General features: G+C 35.2%; 1 protein-coding gene across 1 annotated transcript in view; it reads left to right on the plus strand.

Moving 5' to 3' along the window:
• Positions 1-18,905, plus strand: part of dip2ca (disco-interacting protein 2 homolog Ca) — a 145,093-nt gene that overhangs the window by 80,536 nt on the left and 45,652 nt on the right. Inside the window, exons 4-7 of the mRNA XM_073830585.1 lie at positions 1,934-2,059; positions 3,692-3,937; positions 17,929-18,063; positions 18,242-18,309. Coding sequence (XP_073686686.1) covers positions 1,934-2,059; positions 3,692-3,937; positions 17,929-18,063; positions 18,242-18,309 — 575 coding nt within the window. The remainder of the gene's footprint in view (positions 1-1,933; positions 2,060-3,691; positions 3,938-17,928; positions 18,064-18,241; positions 18,310-18,905) is intronic.

An 18,905-nucleotide genomic window follows, 5' to 3' on the forward strand; every position in this document is an offset into this window, starting at 1 on the left:
GAATAGAGTTAGTCTTGGGCATTTCTTCGTAAACTCTGTATTCTGGTTATGTACTTATTCTGAAAAACTAATTTCCACAGCCATTGTGGTTTACATGTAATCTGCATATATCATGAATAAACCAAGACATGCACTTTCTTTTTCAGTTCCCTTTAAATGCATTTGAAAAATAATTAAATCAGAATATGACCAATTTCGTGTCAGATTATTCTTTTTGGCATTTCCCTGTAAACTCTATATTCTGGTTATGTCTTTAATCTGAAAAAAAAAAAAAAAAACATTTCCACAGCTATTATGGTTTACATTTTAATAAGCATATATTATGAATAAACCAAGACATGCACTTTCTTTTTCAGTTCCCTTTTAGAAAAGAAATTAAATCAGAATATAAAATAATTTGTATCAGGTTATTCTTGGGCATTTCCCCTTGAACTATATTCTGGTTATGTCTTTATTCTGAAAAAGACATTTACACAGCTATTGTGGTTTACATTTAATCAGCATGTATTATGAATATGCCATGACATGATCTTTCTTTTTCAGTTTCCTTCAACTGCATTTGGAAAATAATTAAATGAGAATATGAGCAAATTCGTATCGAATTAGTCTTGGGCGTTTACACAATTATTGTGCTTTACATTTAATCAGCATATTATGAATAAACCAAGACATGCACTTTCTTTTTTCAGGTCCCTTTAACTGCATTTGGAAACTAATAAGAATATGAGCAAATTCGAATATAATTAGTCTTGGGCGTTTCTTCGTAAACTCTATATTCTGGTTATGTCCTTATTCTGAAATAGACATTTACACAGCTATTTACTACTCTATTTAATCAGCATATATTATGAATAAACCAAGACATACACATTATTTTTCAGTTCCATTTAACTGCATTTGGAAACTAATTAAATCAGAATATGACCAATTTCATATTTGATTATTCTTGGGCATTTCCCCGTAAACTCTATATTCTGGTTATGTCTTTATTCTGAAGAAAAAAGACATTTCTACAGCCATCGTGGTTTACAGTTTAATCAGCATATATTATGAATAAACCAAGACATGCCCTTTTTTTAAGTTCCCTTTAACTGCATTTGAAATGTAATTATATCGAAATATGAGCAAATTCATAGCAAATTAGTCTTGGCGTTTTCTCGTAAGATCTATATTCTGGTTATGTCCTTATTCTGAAATTCTGATTCTGATATTTACACAGCTATTGTGGTTTACGTGTAATCAGCTTATATTACAAATAAACCAAGACATACACATTTTTTTCAGTTCCCTTTGACTGCATTTGGAAAGTAATTTATTCAGAATATTAGCAAATTCGTATCAAATTTGTCTTGGGCGTTTTCCCATTGAGCTTTATATTTTGGTTATGTCTTTATTCTGAAATAGGCATTTCCACAGCATATATTATGAATAAACCAAGACATGCGCTTTCTTTTTTAGTTCCCTTTAACTGCATTTGAAGAGTAATTAATTCAGAATATGACCAATTTCGTATCGGATTATTCTTGGGCGTGTAAACACAGTCAGTGTGTTGATGGAATATGTTGTTCTGTATCTCATTAGAGAGTCCAAATAACAGCTTGGATTATTAGAGGCCGTGACTCTGTCAGTGTGAGGAGTGCAGCAGTGGGTACAACCTACAGTCAGCCATGGTGTCATCTCCTCTCTCTCTTTCTCTCTCTCTCTCTCTCTCTCTCTCTCACACACACACACACACACACACACTGAGATGAGTCAGTATTGCAAGATCACAGAAGGGCTGGAGGTGGTGGCTTGGCTCTCGTCACACACTCTCATGACCATCAGCCAAAGAGACTCATCTCATCCACGTCACTGTAAACACCAGCTTGGAGGTCAGCGGCCAGTTGATACAGATTCCCTTCATTTCATTTCTCCTTTTTTTTCCTCTCCTCAGATGTCCACACAGAAGCAGTTCAGGCAGCACTAGCCAAACACAAGGAGAGGAAGATGGCCGTTCCCATGCCGTCCAAACGCCGATCTCTAGTGGTACAGACTTCTATGGATGCCTACACTCCCCCAGGTGAGCTTCACACCTGATTCGAAATCATCATTCATTTAAAGTCAACATGAAATCAAAAATAAATTGACTTATTTACATTCTTAAAAGGATAGTTCTCCCAAAAAAGTTTGTCATAATTTGTTCACACTCATGTCGTTCTAAATATGTATGGCATTATTTCTTATGCGAAACAAAAAAGAAAAATTGTGAAAAATTTCTGAAAGTCAAAGGGGTTCAATGACTGACTGACGTCATCTAGGCTGTGTAGGCAGGGAAAATATCACTGTCCAATAGACAAATAGCTATTTAGGTATTGTTTTAGGCTACTTCTGTATAAGATGCAGCCAGCCTTTCGAAAAGACGTCATTGTAGAACACCCTCATTTCAAGATCCAATGAATTCATTTATTGTAAATTGTAAGAATGATTTGTGATAGAAAAGCATCAATGGGTCAAAAAATCATAAAGACGTGTCAGCTATAATTTTTTAAAAATGTATTCATATAGTTAGTTTTAGTTTCCAATTGTTATTGCCCCCCCTCCAAATAAAATAATATAATAACAAGTGATAATTCTAAATCATTTTTAATTATTCACAACTATTATTTTAGAAATAGTTATGAATAATAATTTATAATAATTAATAATAATTTATAACTAACTTAATAATGTACGTTCATGTAAATGAATGTATTTGTATATTTTAATAAATTGTGCTTTGTTAATATAAATATTTTGATGATAATAGGAGTAATTTTTAATGTAATAATTATAAATAATTTAAAATGTCATTTTATTAATAGTTACAAATATAAATATTTAACTATAAATAATATTAAAAAATAACTTAATGTACATTCATGTAAGTGAATGTATTTGTGCATTTTAATAAATTGAATTTTGTAATATAAACAAAATATTAATGACAATTATGTTTAATTATAAATAATTTAACATTTAATTTAAGTAGTTACGAATAATAATTTATACTTAATAACTTAAAGTACTTTCATGGAAATGAATGTGTTTGTATATTTTAATACATTTGTATTTTTACTACAAATATATTCATGATAATTATGAATAATTTTTAAACAGGTAATTATAAATATTTAAAATGTTCATTTTATACATAGTTAGAAATAATTATTTAAAAATAACTTGTAATGTATTTGTATCTTTTAATAAATAGTATTTTTAATATAAATATTGATTATTATTAATATTTTTTATTTAATAATTATAAATAATTTAAAATAGTAATTTATAAGTAGTTCTAAATAATAATTTAAAAATAATGTACGTTCATGTAAATTAATGCATTTGTATATTTTAATAAATTGTATTTTTTATATAAATAAAAATAATAGTAATAATAAAATATTAAAATATAATAATATTATAATAAATAACTAATAAAAAAATATATATATATATATTATTTACGATTTATTATTGTTATTTATTGGGGGGGGGGGGGCGGGTTCGTGACCCTAACAATTGCTCTTGGATACAACTGTATTCCACTCAACATATTTTCTAGTTTCGTCTGAAATCCATCCAATGGGTTGCAAATCCCTTTTCACGTTGACTTTAATCACACTTGTCCACCTTCTGGGCTGAGTGTTGAGTGGGTCTGAGTGACTCTCATTAGGCCTCTCCCCCCTCTCCTCTCTGCCCCCCCTGACAGACACCTCGTCCGGCTCGGAGGAGGAGGGCGGCCAGGGTGAGGGTACCCCCACCTCCAGCCAGGGCAGCGTCAGCATGGAGCACTGGATCAGCCGGGCCATCCACCAGGGTTCCACCACCTCCTCCTCCTCATCGTCAACGCAGAGTGGGGGCAGCGGAGCCGCCGGGCGCCTGGCTGACGTCCTGGCTCAAACGCATGTCGGCAAATCAGGTAACGCACCCCTCAATGAGCTCCGCCTCCACATCTATCCCTCAGCCAATCACTCCCACACTTCCTGCCATGCTTCTAAACCCGCCATCCTCGCCTATGTGTGCTGTCCACAACTTCTTTTGCTCCTTATCGTATATCTGTGCTGTCGTTGAACCACGTTAGCCGTCATTAACATGATTCTCTACTAATCTTCTCTGAAATTTTGTCTGTCGAGAGGTAAAATAATCAGTAACATTTGTTTGTAGATTCTGATTGGTGGACAGCTCAACAATAACGATGATCCGATACTAGTTTTTGTGGCGGATGATGAAATGGTTACAATATGTTGTTGTGAATTCTAACGATTTATGTCAACAAATATGTGCCTTAAATTGTAAATTAAATCATAATTTACAATTTACTGTGTTGAATTTATGGCAGTCATGAAGATATAATTATAACCCCAAGTTGTTATTGCATAAAAACATAAATATAAATGATTGTTAATATGATTAATAATTTAACAACTACATTTAAAATTACTATAATTACAGTAAATTCTAATTAAAAATAATTAGTTTTTTATGTATTTTGTGTAAATATTTATATTAGTGCTTTTAAATATTTAATTGCTATAAATTGCATCCAAAATAAAGGTTTTTGTTTACATAATATATGTGTATACTCTGTATATTTTTATATAAATATATATATAAATGTTTTATATTTATGTATTTATTTTTTATATCAATTTATATATATACATTTTTTGTGCTTAAAATCACATTTAATAAAAAAAATGTACTTTCTGTACCATATAAAAGCTTTGCACTAAAAAAGTAAACATGCTAAAATATTGTTATAATTTTTATATTTAATAACCCTATCAGTTCTTTATGCATACAATAATCTCAGGCCTACAGTTTTTTTTCTTGTATAATTTTTTCCCCCTTTTTGTTAACAAAACTTATCATTTAATAAAAAGTATAAATATATTTCATTAAAAAGTATAAATATATATAATGGCTTTCAAATGAAACAAAAAAATCTTAAAATATATAAACATACGATTTAAAAAATAAAAATAAAATAATAATAATTAAAAAAAAACATTTATGACAATATAAAAGCCTTTCGCTAAAAAGAAATATAAAAATAAAATATTGTTATAATTTTTATATTTTAATTGCCCTAACAATTCCTTATGCATACAATAATGTCGCAGGCTTAAATTTTTTTTTTTTTGCCCTTGTTTGTTTCTTTCAATTAAGAAGTATAAATATGTTTCATTAAATATAATATATTAAAGTATAAACAGGGCAAGTACTGGACCAGCCCAAAAGATCCTTGTCGTTGAGCCCTGAGGTAACAATTAAATCAACACAGAGTCCGTTACATCTCCCCGTTTTTTTCTGTTTAAAATAGTCCTATGACTAGCCTTAGCTGCACAGATGTTAATTCTATCCATCCAGCTGATTTTAACTGTAAACAGAGAACGCAGCAGGAAGAGGAAAGAGTTTTACTGCCACTTTCCCCTCCTCCACTCAAAAAGAAAGAGGCCTCATTTTGAAAAACCTCACGAACCCTCTGTATCCAGAGGGCTTAACGTTGTAGACTGTGGCTAAGTGATGAATTCGGGTGTTTTAATAGAGCTGTGATGTTATGTAGGAGTGCCCTGTGGAGCAGTTTAATGTCTGAAGAAAGGAACTCATCTCTTTCACACTGTCCTGTTACCTCTCTCCCCTCATATTCCTTTTTATTTCCCCTCATGATTTGGTTCTCTCATCATTGTGCCTCAGTTTCCTTTTCCTGTATCGACTTTCCTTCCTGCTCTGTGTTTCGAATCACTCTATCCTCGTTTCCTTCCACCATTTTGTTTCTTCTTAAGGACGTTTTACACGGTGCACTGTAGGCGCAAGTGTTACGATTTTACCAACGCTATTCCATACACACAAAAGCTGGCGAAAACAGTGCTTTAGCTCAATTCTAGCGAGTGAAAACATCTCAGAATGAAGCGGTTACTAGGGCTGGGTAAAAAATATTGATTTCTGTATTTTAATCGATTCCCATTTTTTACGTAACGATATCAGTTCTTAAATTACAAGAATCAATTAGCCTAGCCTGTTTTTAGCTAATTAATGGAACAATGTAGCGCACCTCCCATTCAATAAATAGCGATAAGCTTTGTGCTTTGAAACTTTTGATATGAAACAAAGTTTCAGATTTGTTTTGCCGTTATTTAATGTGGAGTGACAGATCGCTGTAGCGCCTCAGATGCGGCAGCGCTAAACGCACATGAATTACTCGTCTCATCCGCTTTAAAGGGTTACTTCACCCAAAAATAAAAATTAGCCCATTATTTACTCACTCTCAAGGCATCCTAGGTGCATATGACTTCCTTCTTTCAGACGAAACGCATCAGTTCATTACAGGAGGGCTTTATTCACCCCACAGAGCTGTGTGGGGCACTTTTTATTATGGATGGATGCACTTTATTGGATTTGTTTTGGACTGATGAAGAAAAACACCCACCCATTGCATTATAAAGCTTGAAAGAGCCAGAACAGTTTTTAATGTAACTCCGATTGCATTCGTCTGAAAGAAGGAAGTCCTATATACCTAGGATGCCTTGAGGGTGAGTAAATAATGGGCTAATTTTCATTTTTGGGTGAACTAACCCTTTAATACCAGTTTCAGGACAAAATAAACATGAATGAACATCTGAAGGTATGTTAAAATACAGAGTACAATTTACCGAAATCCCTATCCTGTCTCATGTGATTCCCCAAAAGATGTCAGTATAACAGCTTGTAAACAATATGTCATGTAATGTAACAATTTACCTCAGAAAAAAAAACATATTCGGTGACCATAAACTTAGTCAGCTTAGTCAGGAGTTAGTCAGCTAGAAAAGAGCATTTTGCTAAATATATAAAACATATAACATATTCATTATAATTTTCCACTGCTCTTCAATGTTTAATTTATGTTTAAAATGTTTAAATATGGAGTAGAACTGGAGTAGAAATATAATTATGTAATTGTAACTTTGTAGTATCAAAACTTCATTGAGTGCAATTTAAGCATTTGTATACAAATCAGTTCATTTTAACCTTCAATATTATACTAATGTAGTACCAACTGTATATTTTACAGCATTAGTTGAGTTTTTTTTTTCTTGAAAGAATTTGGCATGTACTGAACCTGATATATATCCAAAATAATATTAAATTTAATCTAATCGAATCAAATCAGAAATCAAATCGGATTGCAAGCTTGTAAATCTGAATCGAATCATAAAATTTGTGTCAAAACCCAGCCCTAGTGGTTACTGTAAATTATATTCTGTGTTGCTTCTAAATGAATTCTAAATTAATTTTAAATAAATAAATAAATAATTAAACTGTCCTGCTAAAAAATCCATTTTTTTAAGACCGTTCGCACCAAGAATGAAAACTCTAAAGATATCAGTAATGCTAATTATATTAGTGTTCTCAATAATAAACGATAACATTCCATTTATTATAAACAAGCCTTGAATTTCGTCCCAAGCTATTTAATGTTGGGTGAATTTTGATTGGCTGTCAATGTTTCTATTATTTATCTGCTAAAAAAATCATTCTTGGAAGTGATTCCAACAATATTATTCTTCTGGGTTGTTACTGTTATAGTTGTGGTGTGGACTTCCCTATTCTCATATAATTAGAAAGATTATTAAAGGGACAGTTCACCCAAAAATGAAAATTCTGTCTTTAATTGCTCACCCTCATGGCGTTCCAAACCTGTAAGACATTTGTTTATCTTCGGAACACAAATTAAAATATTTTTGATGAAATCCGAAAACTTTTTGACCCTGCATAGACAGCGTAAAAGGTAGTAAGGACATTGTTAAAATAGTCCATGTGACAACAGTGTTTCATCCGTAATGTTGTAAAGCTGTAATAATACTTTTTGTGCACAAAGAAATAAAAAATAATGACTTTGTTCAACAGTTACTTGTTTTTCGTGTTAGTCTTCAACACGCATTAAGGTTGAACCACTGATGTCACATGGACTATTTTAATGATGTCCTTACTACCTTTCTGGGTCTTGAATGTGTCAGTTGCATTGCTGTCTATACAAGGTCAGAAAGCTCTTTCATCAAAAATATCTTAATTTGCATTCTGAAGACAAACAACGGTCTTACAGGTTTGGAACGACATTAGAATGAGTTATAAAAGACAGTTTTCATTTTTGGGTGAACTACCACTTTAAATATTTAGAGTTACAGTTATCATTACAGTTATCAAACAGGCATTTAATCTGATCTAGCTGGTCAGCCAGACTGGCAAAGCTGGTCTTAGCTTGTTTAGCTAGTCTCACCAGCTGAAAAGTGCCTAAAATCTATCTAAAAAGACCAGCTGGAGACTAACAAACCAAAGTAGGCTGTTGTTGGTCAGCAGGAAACAAAAAAAGACATTTGCTCTCCATAAAGTTGCTAACCATGAATAGAAATAAATGTGATTGGTGGGCAGACATGTGCTGTGTCCGAAATCACTCATTCTTTTACTCATTCACATTGTGTAGGCAGCAGGGAGCGATTTCGGACGCATCAACTCTGAAAGTGACTAAAAACATAACAAAGTTTGATTGGTTGTAGAATAATGACACATACCATCTTCTGATTGGTCAATGACACATAAAATCTTGGCGAGCTTTCAGTGCCGCCTCCTCGAAAAACAAACTGGGAGCTCGCGGTTACCGTGTAAAAGAGCCTTTCGATTTTCTCCCTCACTTCCTTTTTGTCCTCCCACATGATAATGTTGTGGTACCATCTAAAAGCAGACAACCAACCTCAAGAGAGTCAGTCGTGCTCGGAGCTCTCAGAACATTGTTAGTGCATATTTAGCAACACAGCGAGGATGGCTATCTTTGGGACATTTTTAAACACAAGAACAAGTTCTGCAAGTGCTTCCCAGGTTGTTGCTTTTGTCCCATATTTGTCTCGTTGTACCGTTGGGAGAAACATGGCAGTGTGGGTGCTCCTTTAGGAATGCTCAATCATTCCCACCTCCTCCGTCCCCCCTCCTTTCCCTTCCATGCAAGATATCCAGAGTCCTCGGGACTCTGTTGGGAACATGGCACGTCCATGCTCGGCTCATCAGCCCCCGTCCCTCCTGCCCATCCATACCTGCGGTCAGTGAGGAAGTGGACGGCTCTAAGGTTCTGGTTCTCCCCCTTCCTCCCTTCCCCATCCAGGGCCGATCGCTCACCTCTCGTTGAAGAGGAAAACTATGCTCGGCGTAGCAGAGAACGGAAACTCGCTGCGGCGCTCCTGTGAGTTCGGATCAGATCTTCTCTGGCCGCCGCCCTTGGAGTCCGAGGGTCAGTATATGCCCCCCAATGCACACACACACTTCCCCCAAATCATCCGATCATCTAGAACGTCTCTGTGTCCTTCGTGTAGTTCTCTATGGAGTCTGGGGGACGACGGGCCCCTCGGTGTGTTTGTGTTTGGAGTTGCGTGCTGTGAATTTTATGAACGTCAATTCTGCTGTGTATGTACGAATACGTGAGAGAAACTTTCTGACAACAGTTTGAGACGCTGTTTGTGCTGTTGTCTTCGAGATTCGGTCTATCTGTGAGTAGTGACTGTGTACCTTGTGTTTTTATTCAATTATAAACTGTTTTCAGGCTTTCAGTCTGCTTTTAGATGTCCATTCTTTCTGTGTGTCTCTATATGCTTATCGTTGTTATTCATTCCTGACCTTGTGTTTCTTTTTTTTTTTAAATAGTTCACTTAACAAATTTAATTTTGTCATTATTTACTCTTCATGTCTTTCTGAACCAATTACTAGCTTATTTCTTCCATAGAAGACAAAATGAGAAATTTTGAAGAATGTTCATGCTGTTTTTTCCATAGTATTAACATTAACATCAGTACAAATTGTATGCAATATTCCAAGTTTTCTGTGTGAGAAACAGACTGAAATTAAGTTGTTTTTCTAATAAAAATCACTTACATTGTATAGAAAAGAGCAGTTTAGACATTCTGTAATGACAATGACATGATGGTGAGTGAATAATGTCAGAATTATCTTTTTTGTGTGTGCACTATTGCTTTAACTCTCAGTGTGTTGTCGCTATCTGTGTATTTATCTGTGAAATTTGCATGATTATTTGTTTAAATGTTGTAAATTGCATTGACATTTGAAATGTTTACTGTTTAACCGATGTATAACTGTTGAAGTCATTTTCTCATTGAAATACACTCAAATATAGCCTGGAAAAAATCCAGACTGGGGGTCTGGCATCGAGCAATGAAAAGGGCCTAACTCAAGGGGCGGCACCAAGCATGCATTTGAAACTCTTGCTGCACGCAACTGGATAACGCCACAACCAATCACAAGCAGAGCGGAGCTAACTGATAGATTAAACTCTTGCCGTATCCAGTCGGTAAAACAGCAAAAACGTCCAAGTCTAACTCGTTCATTGTAGCGGCCAAAGCTGTTTCAAACAACTGGTGGTCATCTAAAGCCATCTTTCAATGTTTACTAAATGATTCCGGACGTCACAGCGCTGTCGTCATCAGCTTAGCTCACCTCTGGCCCGCCTACATCAGAAACACCGATTTGATTGGTTCCCAGATCTGCTTACATAATGCAGTAACGTGCATCATTGCTCAATGCCAGAGTGTCTTGCAGAGACAATTCAAATTGTGCTCTCGCGAGACCTCTGGATTTCCAGGGTAAGGCAAATATTGACTAATATTCAAAGATTTGGGGTCAGTAAGATTTTTTTATTTTTTTTTTAAGGAAGTAGTACGGAAACAGCTTAATATCTTAATTATTGAAATATTATTACTTTAATCTTGTAATTTCGACTTTAGTTTTGAAATCTTTGCACTTTGTTGTTGTAATATTATGACTTTAATCTTATAATTTCGACTTTATTTTCAAAATATTTTAACTATTCTCAAAACATTTCAACTTTATTCTTGTAATTTCAACTTTTTTTTTTTCCAAAATATTTCGCCTTTATTCTTATAATATTTAGACTTTTTCTCGTAGGTTCAACTTTATTCTTCTAATATTTTGACTTTATTCTTGTGATTTCGACTTTATTCTCGAAATATTTTGACTTTATTGTTGAAATATTCTGACTTTATTCTTGTAATTTCGATTTTATTTTCAAAATATTTTGACTTTATTCTCTAAATATTTTGACTTTATTTTCGAAATATTATGACTTTAATCTCTTAATTTCGACTTTATTTTCAAAATATGTTGACTTTATTCTTGAAATATTTTGACTTTATTCTGGTAATTTCAACTTTATTTTCAAAATATTTAGACTTTATTCTCGTAATATTTAGACTTTTTTCTCATAATTTCAACTTTATTCTTCTAATATTTTTACTTTATTCTCGTGATTTCAACTTTATTCACGAAATATTTTGACTATTGTTGGAATATTCTGACTTTAATCTCATAATTTTGACTTTTTTTAAACATTTTGACTTTATTCTCGTAATTTCAACTTCATTTTCAAAATATTTAAACTTTGTTCTCGTAATATTCCAACTTTATTTTCATAATTTAGATTTTATTTTCAAAATATTTTGACTTTATTCTTGAAATACTTTGACTTTATTCTAGAAATATTATGACAAAATATAAGATTATTTAATCTCGTAATCGGCACTTAAAAAGCGCCGTACTATTTCAAATGAATTCTAAGTTTTTAACACGGATAATAATGTTTCTTGATCAACAAAAATTTGCATATTATATTGATTTCTGATCAGTCATGTGACACTGAAGACTGCAGTAATGATGCTGAAAATTCAGCTTTGCCTGCACAGTAATAAATTACATTTTAAAATTCAAATTTATATTCAAATAAAAGTTTTTTTTAAATGTAATTATATTTTACAATATTACTGTTAAACTGTGTTTTTGATCATATAAATGCAGCCTTGGTAAGCATAAGAGACTTCTTTCAAAAACATAAACAATTTTACAGACCCCAAACTTTTAAACGGTAATGTATATTGGTATTTTGATGAATTTGCTCATATCATATACAATAGGCTATGTTTTTGAACAGTGATTGAATCAAAACTGTTTACATTTTATTATAATGATGAATGAAAATTGACTGTAATATTGTTCACCCATCCCTCCAGACTGGAAGGGTTGCGTTTGTCTGGGGTTTTCTTGTCTTGGTGACGCAGATTTGCCAGCAGGTTCCCTCACGTGACGCAAGACGTCATTTTTATTTGTCCTCCTACGAGCACCTCTGGGCTTTGAGGAAACTCCTTTTCCAGCACATTAGTGTCCGTGTCACTGAAGAGCAGGGGGGTGGGGTGAAGAGCGAGAGAGAAAGGGAGAGTGAAAGAGGGAGAGAGTTTGGATGTGGGTTATTTTCAGCCTGTTACGTAAGCACTCTAGCTGCTGGGTGTTTTCTCGTACACTCATCACTGATGATAGAGGCAAGGAGACGAGGCAGGGAGGCCAGTGATAAAGCAGTAGATGAGGTGGTATACAAGGCAGGAAGGTTGAATATGAGCCAGGAGACAGGAGATTAGGGCTGGAGATCGATTTGACAGTTTTGATTCAGATTTACAAAGCTTGATTTAATTCTGATTTGATTAGATTTTAATTCATTTGGGTATCTTTTAATCATTTTTATTTTGCTTACAATTAGAATGAAATTCTCTGTCCAGTAATGCTCTAATTGTTTCAGACCAAGTTGTCTTTTTTGAACTAAGAACTGGCTCACAAGTGTCATTTTTATTTTTAGGAATCAGGTTTGTATGTACAGTAGGTGCTGTATGTTTTTGATTTGCTAAAAAGAGTGACTCATAAGAGTAATTTGTTTGAGAATTGAACCACATATTGCACTGTATGTTTTTAATTTAGAAAAAGAAACCACTTCTTTAGAGTAATTAGCTTGTGAATTCTCTCAAAGTCACACTATGTGTTTGATTTGCTTAAAAAGAACTAGTTCTTAAGAGTCAGTTGTTCATGATTCAGACTACACTGATCTCAGTTTTTGTTTTCAGTCGACAATCGACGTGAGAGTCGATTGTTTGGGAACCAGACTACACTGTTCGTCCTGTATGTTTTGATTCACTAAAAAAATAATGAGCTTGTAAGAGTCATTTGTTTAAGAATCTGTCTACATTGGTAATGTTTTATGTTTTTGATTCGCTAAAAAAGCTACACTGGTAGTCACATCAGTCTTCCAGGAGATGAGGGAGAGTAGAAGCAGTGCTGATGGTGGGTGGAAGCCAAGTCCAGGGGTCATGCCCTTCCTTAGTCACGTTCTTCATCACAGTCCCCTTCTGTGCTTGGCACGATTCCTCAGACAGGAGGCATCGCGCTCACTCACGTTCATTCTGTCGCCACTAGTGACAGCTTGACTTATCTCTCCCAGATATATGACTAATACTTCACTTTATATTTAAACATGACAATACAATATATTTATTTATAAAGACAGTCAGAGTCAAATGGATTTATGGAGAAATAGAGCTATAAATTAACTGTGTTTCTCCACTGAAATGCACTGAAATACACTACTCTATCTAGTTATGATATTAATATATCATATCAGTCAGATACAAACTCAAGGTCTGCGTACAACTTTATTACATTGAAAACCATCAATGCTGAACTAAAGCTAAGCAGCTAAAAGCATCGGACTGTGTCGTCCCTGATCACAGTGGACGTTTCTGTTAGGGCCATTTTGGGTGTTTTATGGTGTAGGAGGAATAGCGCTGCCTCATTGGCATTCTCCTCATTCCTGGTGTCGAAATTACACACGGACAGTTATTTCTCTCCGAATGGCTCAATTGAAGCTCAGGATGTAATGGAAGGAAACTTGTGACACTTTATGAGCTTTTAGTGAAAGGCTCACCTATTGGCATCTGCTGTTTGAAATTGTGCAAAAAAGGTAAATGACATTTATTTACTCAATGTTAGACCGCACAAACTCTGTAGGGATATCATAATGGTAATATGTGGTGGCCAAGGGCACCGAATGTGAAAGACATTTCAGAAGCAAGCTGAGGGGAATGAGAAAGAGGCCGCAGACAGCTGAGAATTTATGATCTGGAGGGGAGGGTGAACGGCAAGAGAGAAGCCCAGTGGGCTCACCGAGTGGAAGTAAAAGGGACTGTAATTAAGGAAAAGGATGAAAAAGCTCTCCTCTGTCGCGCTTGCGTTCCATCCGTCTCTTTCACTGAGACGTGTATGTTTTCCTCAAAATCACTTCCTGTCTGCCTCCCACCCTCTTACTTTTAATCGTAAACAATGTGCCAAGTGTGTCAGGGCTCTGTAGCAAAGCTAGGTAGGACTGAAATCCTTCTAGGACAACAAACCGGTTACCAATCGGTTTATAGGTAGTTTAGTTAGGTCATTGATTGGTGAAGCTGATTATACATTTTTGGAGCATGATAGCTGGTTTAAAGCTGGTCCAAGTTGGTAATTAGTTACAACAATCCAGAAACCAGTTGGTTTATAGGTGGTTCAAGTTAGTCAATGGCGGGTCAAGCTGGATATTTACTGTATAATATAGATTGATGAGCCAATGACCAGTTGGCTAATTTGTTTGAACATGATAGCTGGTTGAAGTTGGTCACTAGCTGCATGTACTGTAGGTTGTTCAAGTTGGTCATTGGCTGGTCAATGGCCAACACAAATTGTCTATTTTCTTATAGCATTTCTGCATAGCCAGCTACAAACTAGTTAGTTTAAAGGTGGTTCAAGTTGGTCATTGGTTGTTATGGTTGGTTATGTTCTGTCTAATATAGATTGATCAGCCATTGACCAACTTGAAACAGAGCATTTTTGGTGCTTGATAGTTGGTTTAAAGCTGGTTTAAGTTGGTCATTAGCTGCATATACTGTAGGTCAGTGTTTCCCAAACTTTTTTTCTGGGGACCCACATTTTAAAGTCGCTAAATCCTTGTGACCCAATAAACATTAGGCCCATATAGTTCATATATCACGAAGAGAATTTATGCATTAACAAAAAATGTATGACCATTTTTAAGGTCATGCTTCCACTTAACTATTTAAAAGAGATACAGATATTTGACAAAGCACTTTTTTTTTTTATTTAAGTAAAATGCAGATTTGCAGAAAATGCTGTTTACCACAAACACAATATTTATCCGTTATTTTGATTTCAAATCCAAAAGTGCTTTTTTAGCATTCTGATCCTCTTTTATCACAGTTCACTAATACAACAGACATACACGTTTAAACTCAATAAAAAACAACATATTATTCAATGCACTTGACTTCTAGATTTGTATATTAAGTTGCTCAAGCAAGTTGCAACACATTTTAACACAACATAGGGAGGCTATAGCTTCCTTTTCTAGTTGAAATTGGGCTATCAAAAAATATTTTAATTAAAACTTACCACAGACAGAAACAGTCGGCTCTCATGCTTTTCTTTCGCATTAAATCTTTATTAAAAACAATCTTTAAAGAACTTTTCTACCTGGACAAGTGCACGTATTATGTTCCCTTTTTCTTTAAAAATGCACTTTTCCTTATTTTAAACCTAGCCAAAAAGCCACGTGTTGACTGTGAAACAGTGGACTTCATTTATATGCATTTATGGGACATTTTCGTGTCAATCCATGTTCATTTTTACAGCGAACAATGCGCTGTCACTTTAATTCAGCACATGCAGCACAGCAAAAAATAGACTCTGCCGAAACGATCACTTCTCTGCTGCAAACGCACTGCTTCTGGGACGCACTGCCGGACAGCAACCGCGTGCAGTGTGAACGCTCCAATCCGTTACATGGGTGCGGAAAAAAATACGCAACGCATACGCACTGCAGACAGGCGATGCAGAACGCAGCTAAAAAACAACAACAAAAAAGAAAGCAGAAGAAGAAAACGACGAGCTCCCTCGTGCGGCTAATAGGTGAACTACACATAAATTTTAATCAAGAGTATATAGCGCACTGAAAAATAGTGCTCGACTTGGCGACCCATACAAAATCTCCCGCGACCCACTTGTGGGTCGGGACCCCGCCTTTGGGAATGACTGCTGTAGGTTGTTCAAGTTGGTCATTGGCTGGTCAATGGCCAACACAAATTGGCTATTTTCTTCCTGTATAATATAGATTGCATAGCCAGCTACAAACTAGTTAGTTTAAAGGTGGTTCAAGTTGGTCATTGGTTGTTCAGGTTGGTTATGCTCTGTCTAATATAGATTGATCAGCCATTGACCAACTTGAAACAGAGCATTTTTGGTGCTTGATAGTTGGTTTAAAGCTGGTTTAAGTTGGTCATTAGCTGCAACAAATTAGTTACCAGTTGTTTCATAGGTGGTTCAGTTTGATCATTGGTTGGCCAAGATAGTTATGCGCTGTATGACATAAATTGATCAGCCAACGATTAACTGGTTTGGTCATTAGCTGCAACAAACCAGTTACCAGTTGGTTTATAGGTGGTTGAAGTTGGTCATTGGCTGTTCAAGCTGGTTGTTTGCTATATAATATGTATTGGACAGCAAATTATCAACTTGAACCAGCTTTACGTTTGTGGAACATGATAGCTGGTTTATGGTCATTAGCTACAACAAACCAGATACCAGTTGGTTTATAGGTGGTTCAGGTCATTGGTTGGTCGAGCTTGTTATGCTCTGTATAGTCTCGCGTAGCCAGACCTTCAGATTGACGGCTGAAGGTTTGGAATTCATGGCAGCTTTCATTGGCCAAGGCCCGCCCATAAGACCGTTTGATCGACATGTCAAACAACCAATCACAGTTCATTTCGTTCAGCGTCACGTTTCTGTGCGTGGAAATGCCCCCACGACAACAGACTGGTGTGCAACAAGTCAGTCATTGAAATAACCAGCATTGAAAGATAATGAAGAAGAGGGAGAACAAGCAGTAAGTAATTTGTTCGCGAACGTCGCATATGTGTATAACAACAATGGCGTCTGCATAAGCACATTTTAGCAAAACGCTGAGTAAATCAGTCTGAGCTTTGTTTCCCGGCGGACCGAAAATAAATGCGACACTCGCGTCTACCGGAAATCCGGTCAAATTCAACTAATCAGATGATGACTTCGACATTCCTGAAGTGTTTCCAGTTAAGCGTACCATATGCATCAGACGTTTAGCCAACGTTCCGTGGGCGTGACATCTGAGGCTGAGACTATGCTCTGTATAACATAGTCTGATCAGCCAATGACCATCTTGAACCAGATCTGAAATTTTGGAACATGATAGCTGGTTTAAAGCTGGTCCAAACTGGTCATCAGCTGCGACAAATCAGTTACCAGTTGCTTTATACGTGGTTCAGTTGGCTCATTGGTTGGTCAAGCTGGTTATGCAGTGTATAACATAGACTGATCAGCCAATGACCATCTTGAACCAGCTGTAAATTATTAGAACATGATAGCTGGTATAAAACAGGTCCAAGTTGGTTATCAGCTGCAAAAACAGTTACCAGTTGGTTTATAGCTTGGTTTATAGCTGGTTTAAAGCTGGTCCAAATTGGTCATTAGCTGCAACAAACCAGTTACCAGTTGTTTCATAGGTGGTTCAAGTTGGTTTAAGTTGGCTGATGTACAGTAGCTGGTTGTGTGTTGTATAATATAGATTGATCATCCAATGACTAACTTAAACCAAAAATAAATATTTGGAACATGATATGATGCTAGTCCAAGCTGTTCATTGGCAGCAACAAACCAGTTACCAGCTGTATTATAGGTAGTTCAGGTTAGTCATTGGCTGGTCAAGCTTGTCATTCACAGATGGATCAGCCTATGACTACCTGGAACATGATAGCTGGTTTAAAGCTGGTCCAAGTTGATCATTAGCTGCAACAAATCAGTTTCTAAATGCTCTATAGCTAATTGAAGTTGGTTATTTATTTGGTCAGTATACTGTAACTCTTTTGGACTAGTTTTACACTAGCTTTCCATTCTTGAAAACTACTTAAGTTTAAGTTTCTCATTCTGCGTTTTGATTCCTCCTCATCTTCCCAAACCCAGAGAATCACTCAGCCCCTCCGGACGTCACCACCTACACCTCTGAACATCCCGTTCAAGTGGAGAGGCCACAGGTGTCCACAGTACCCCGGACCACACCCAAATATGGCAACGCCGAACTCATGGAGACCGGAGACGGTGAGGGCACGACAATGTGTGTGTGAAAGAAAAGGAGTGATGTTTTAGAGACAGATATGACGTTTTCATTTCAGAAATCACAATGAGCTTTGAAAGATTTACATGAACCATTTTCCTCAATCATTCTGACAGCCCATCTAGCATTTCTTTTCCACCCTAACTTTATTTATTTTGGCAGATAGTTTTATACAGAGCAACTTGCATATAGTCCCCCTGCAGCAACCTGGGGTTAAGGACACAATGCTGGTAGCTGGTATAAATACTGCAAAAGTATTGTTTATTGTTAGGTTGTGATATGTAAAGCAATGTGTACACTACCAGTCAAAAGTATTTTGAACGCTAAGATTTTTTATATTTTTAAAGAAGTCTCTTCTGCTCTCAAGCTTGCGTTTATTTGATCCAAAGTACAGCAAAAACAGGAAAATTCTGAAATATTTTTAGTATTTAAAATAACTTTTTCTATTTGAATATATTTTTAAATGTAATTTATTCCTGTAATTTCAAAACTGAATTTTTTGCATCATTACTCCAATCACATGATCGTTCAGAAATCATTCTAATATTCTGATTTGCTGCTTAAATCAGAATTTATTATTGTTATGTTGATATATAATAATATATATGTTGATTTATGTAACAGCTGATTTGAATTTTTCAGGTTTCTTTGATGAATAGAACGTTCAGAAGAAAAGCATTTAAAGACATAAAAAACATTTATAATGTTACAAAATATTTCTATTTCAGATAAATGCTGTTCTTCTGAACTTTCTATTCATCAAAGAAACGTGAAAAATTACTATATTATTATATTTTATTTTATTAATTTATTAATATATATTACA

The sequence above is a fragment of the Garra rufa genome, chromosome 24 (assembly GCF_049309525.1).
Source record: "Garra rufa chromosome 24, GarRuf1.0, whole genome shotgun sequence".
Taxonomy (NCBI): domain Eukaryota; kingdom Metazoa; phylum Chordata; class Actinopteri; order Cypriniformes; family Cyprinidae; genus Garra; species Garra rufa.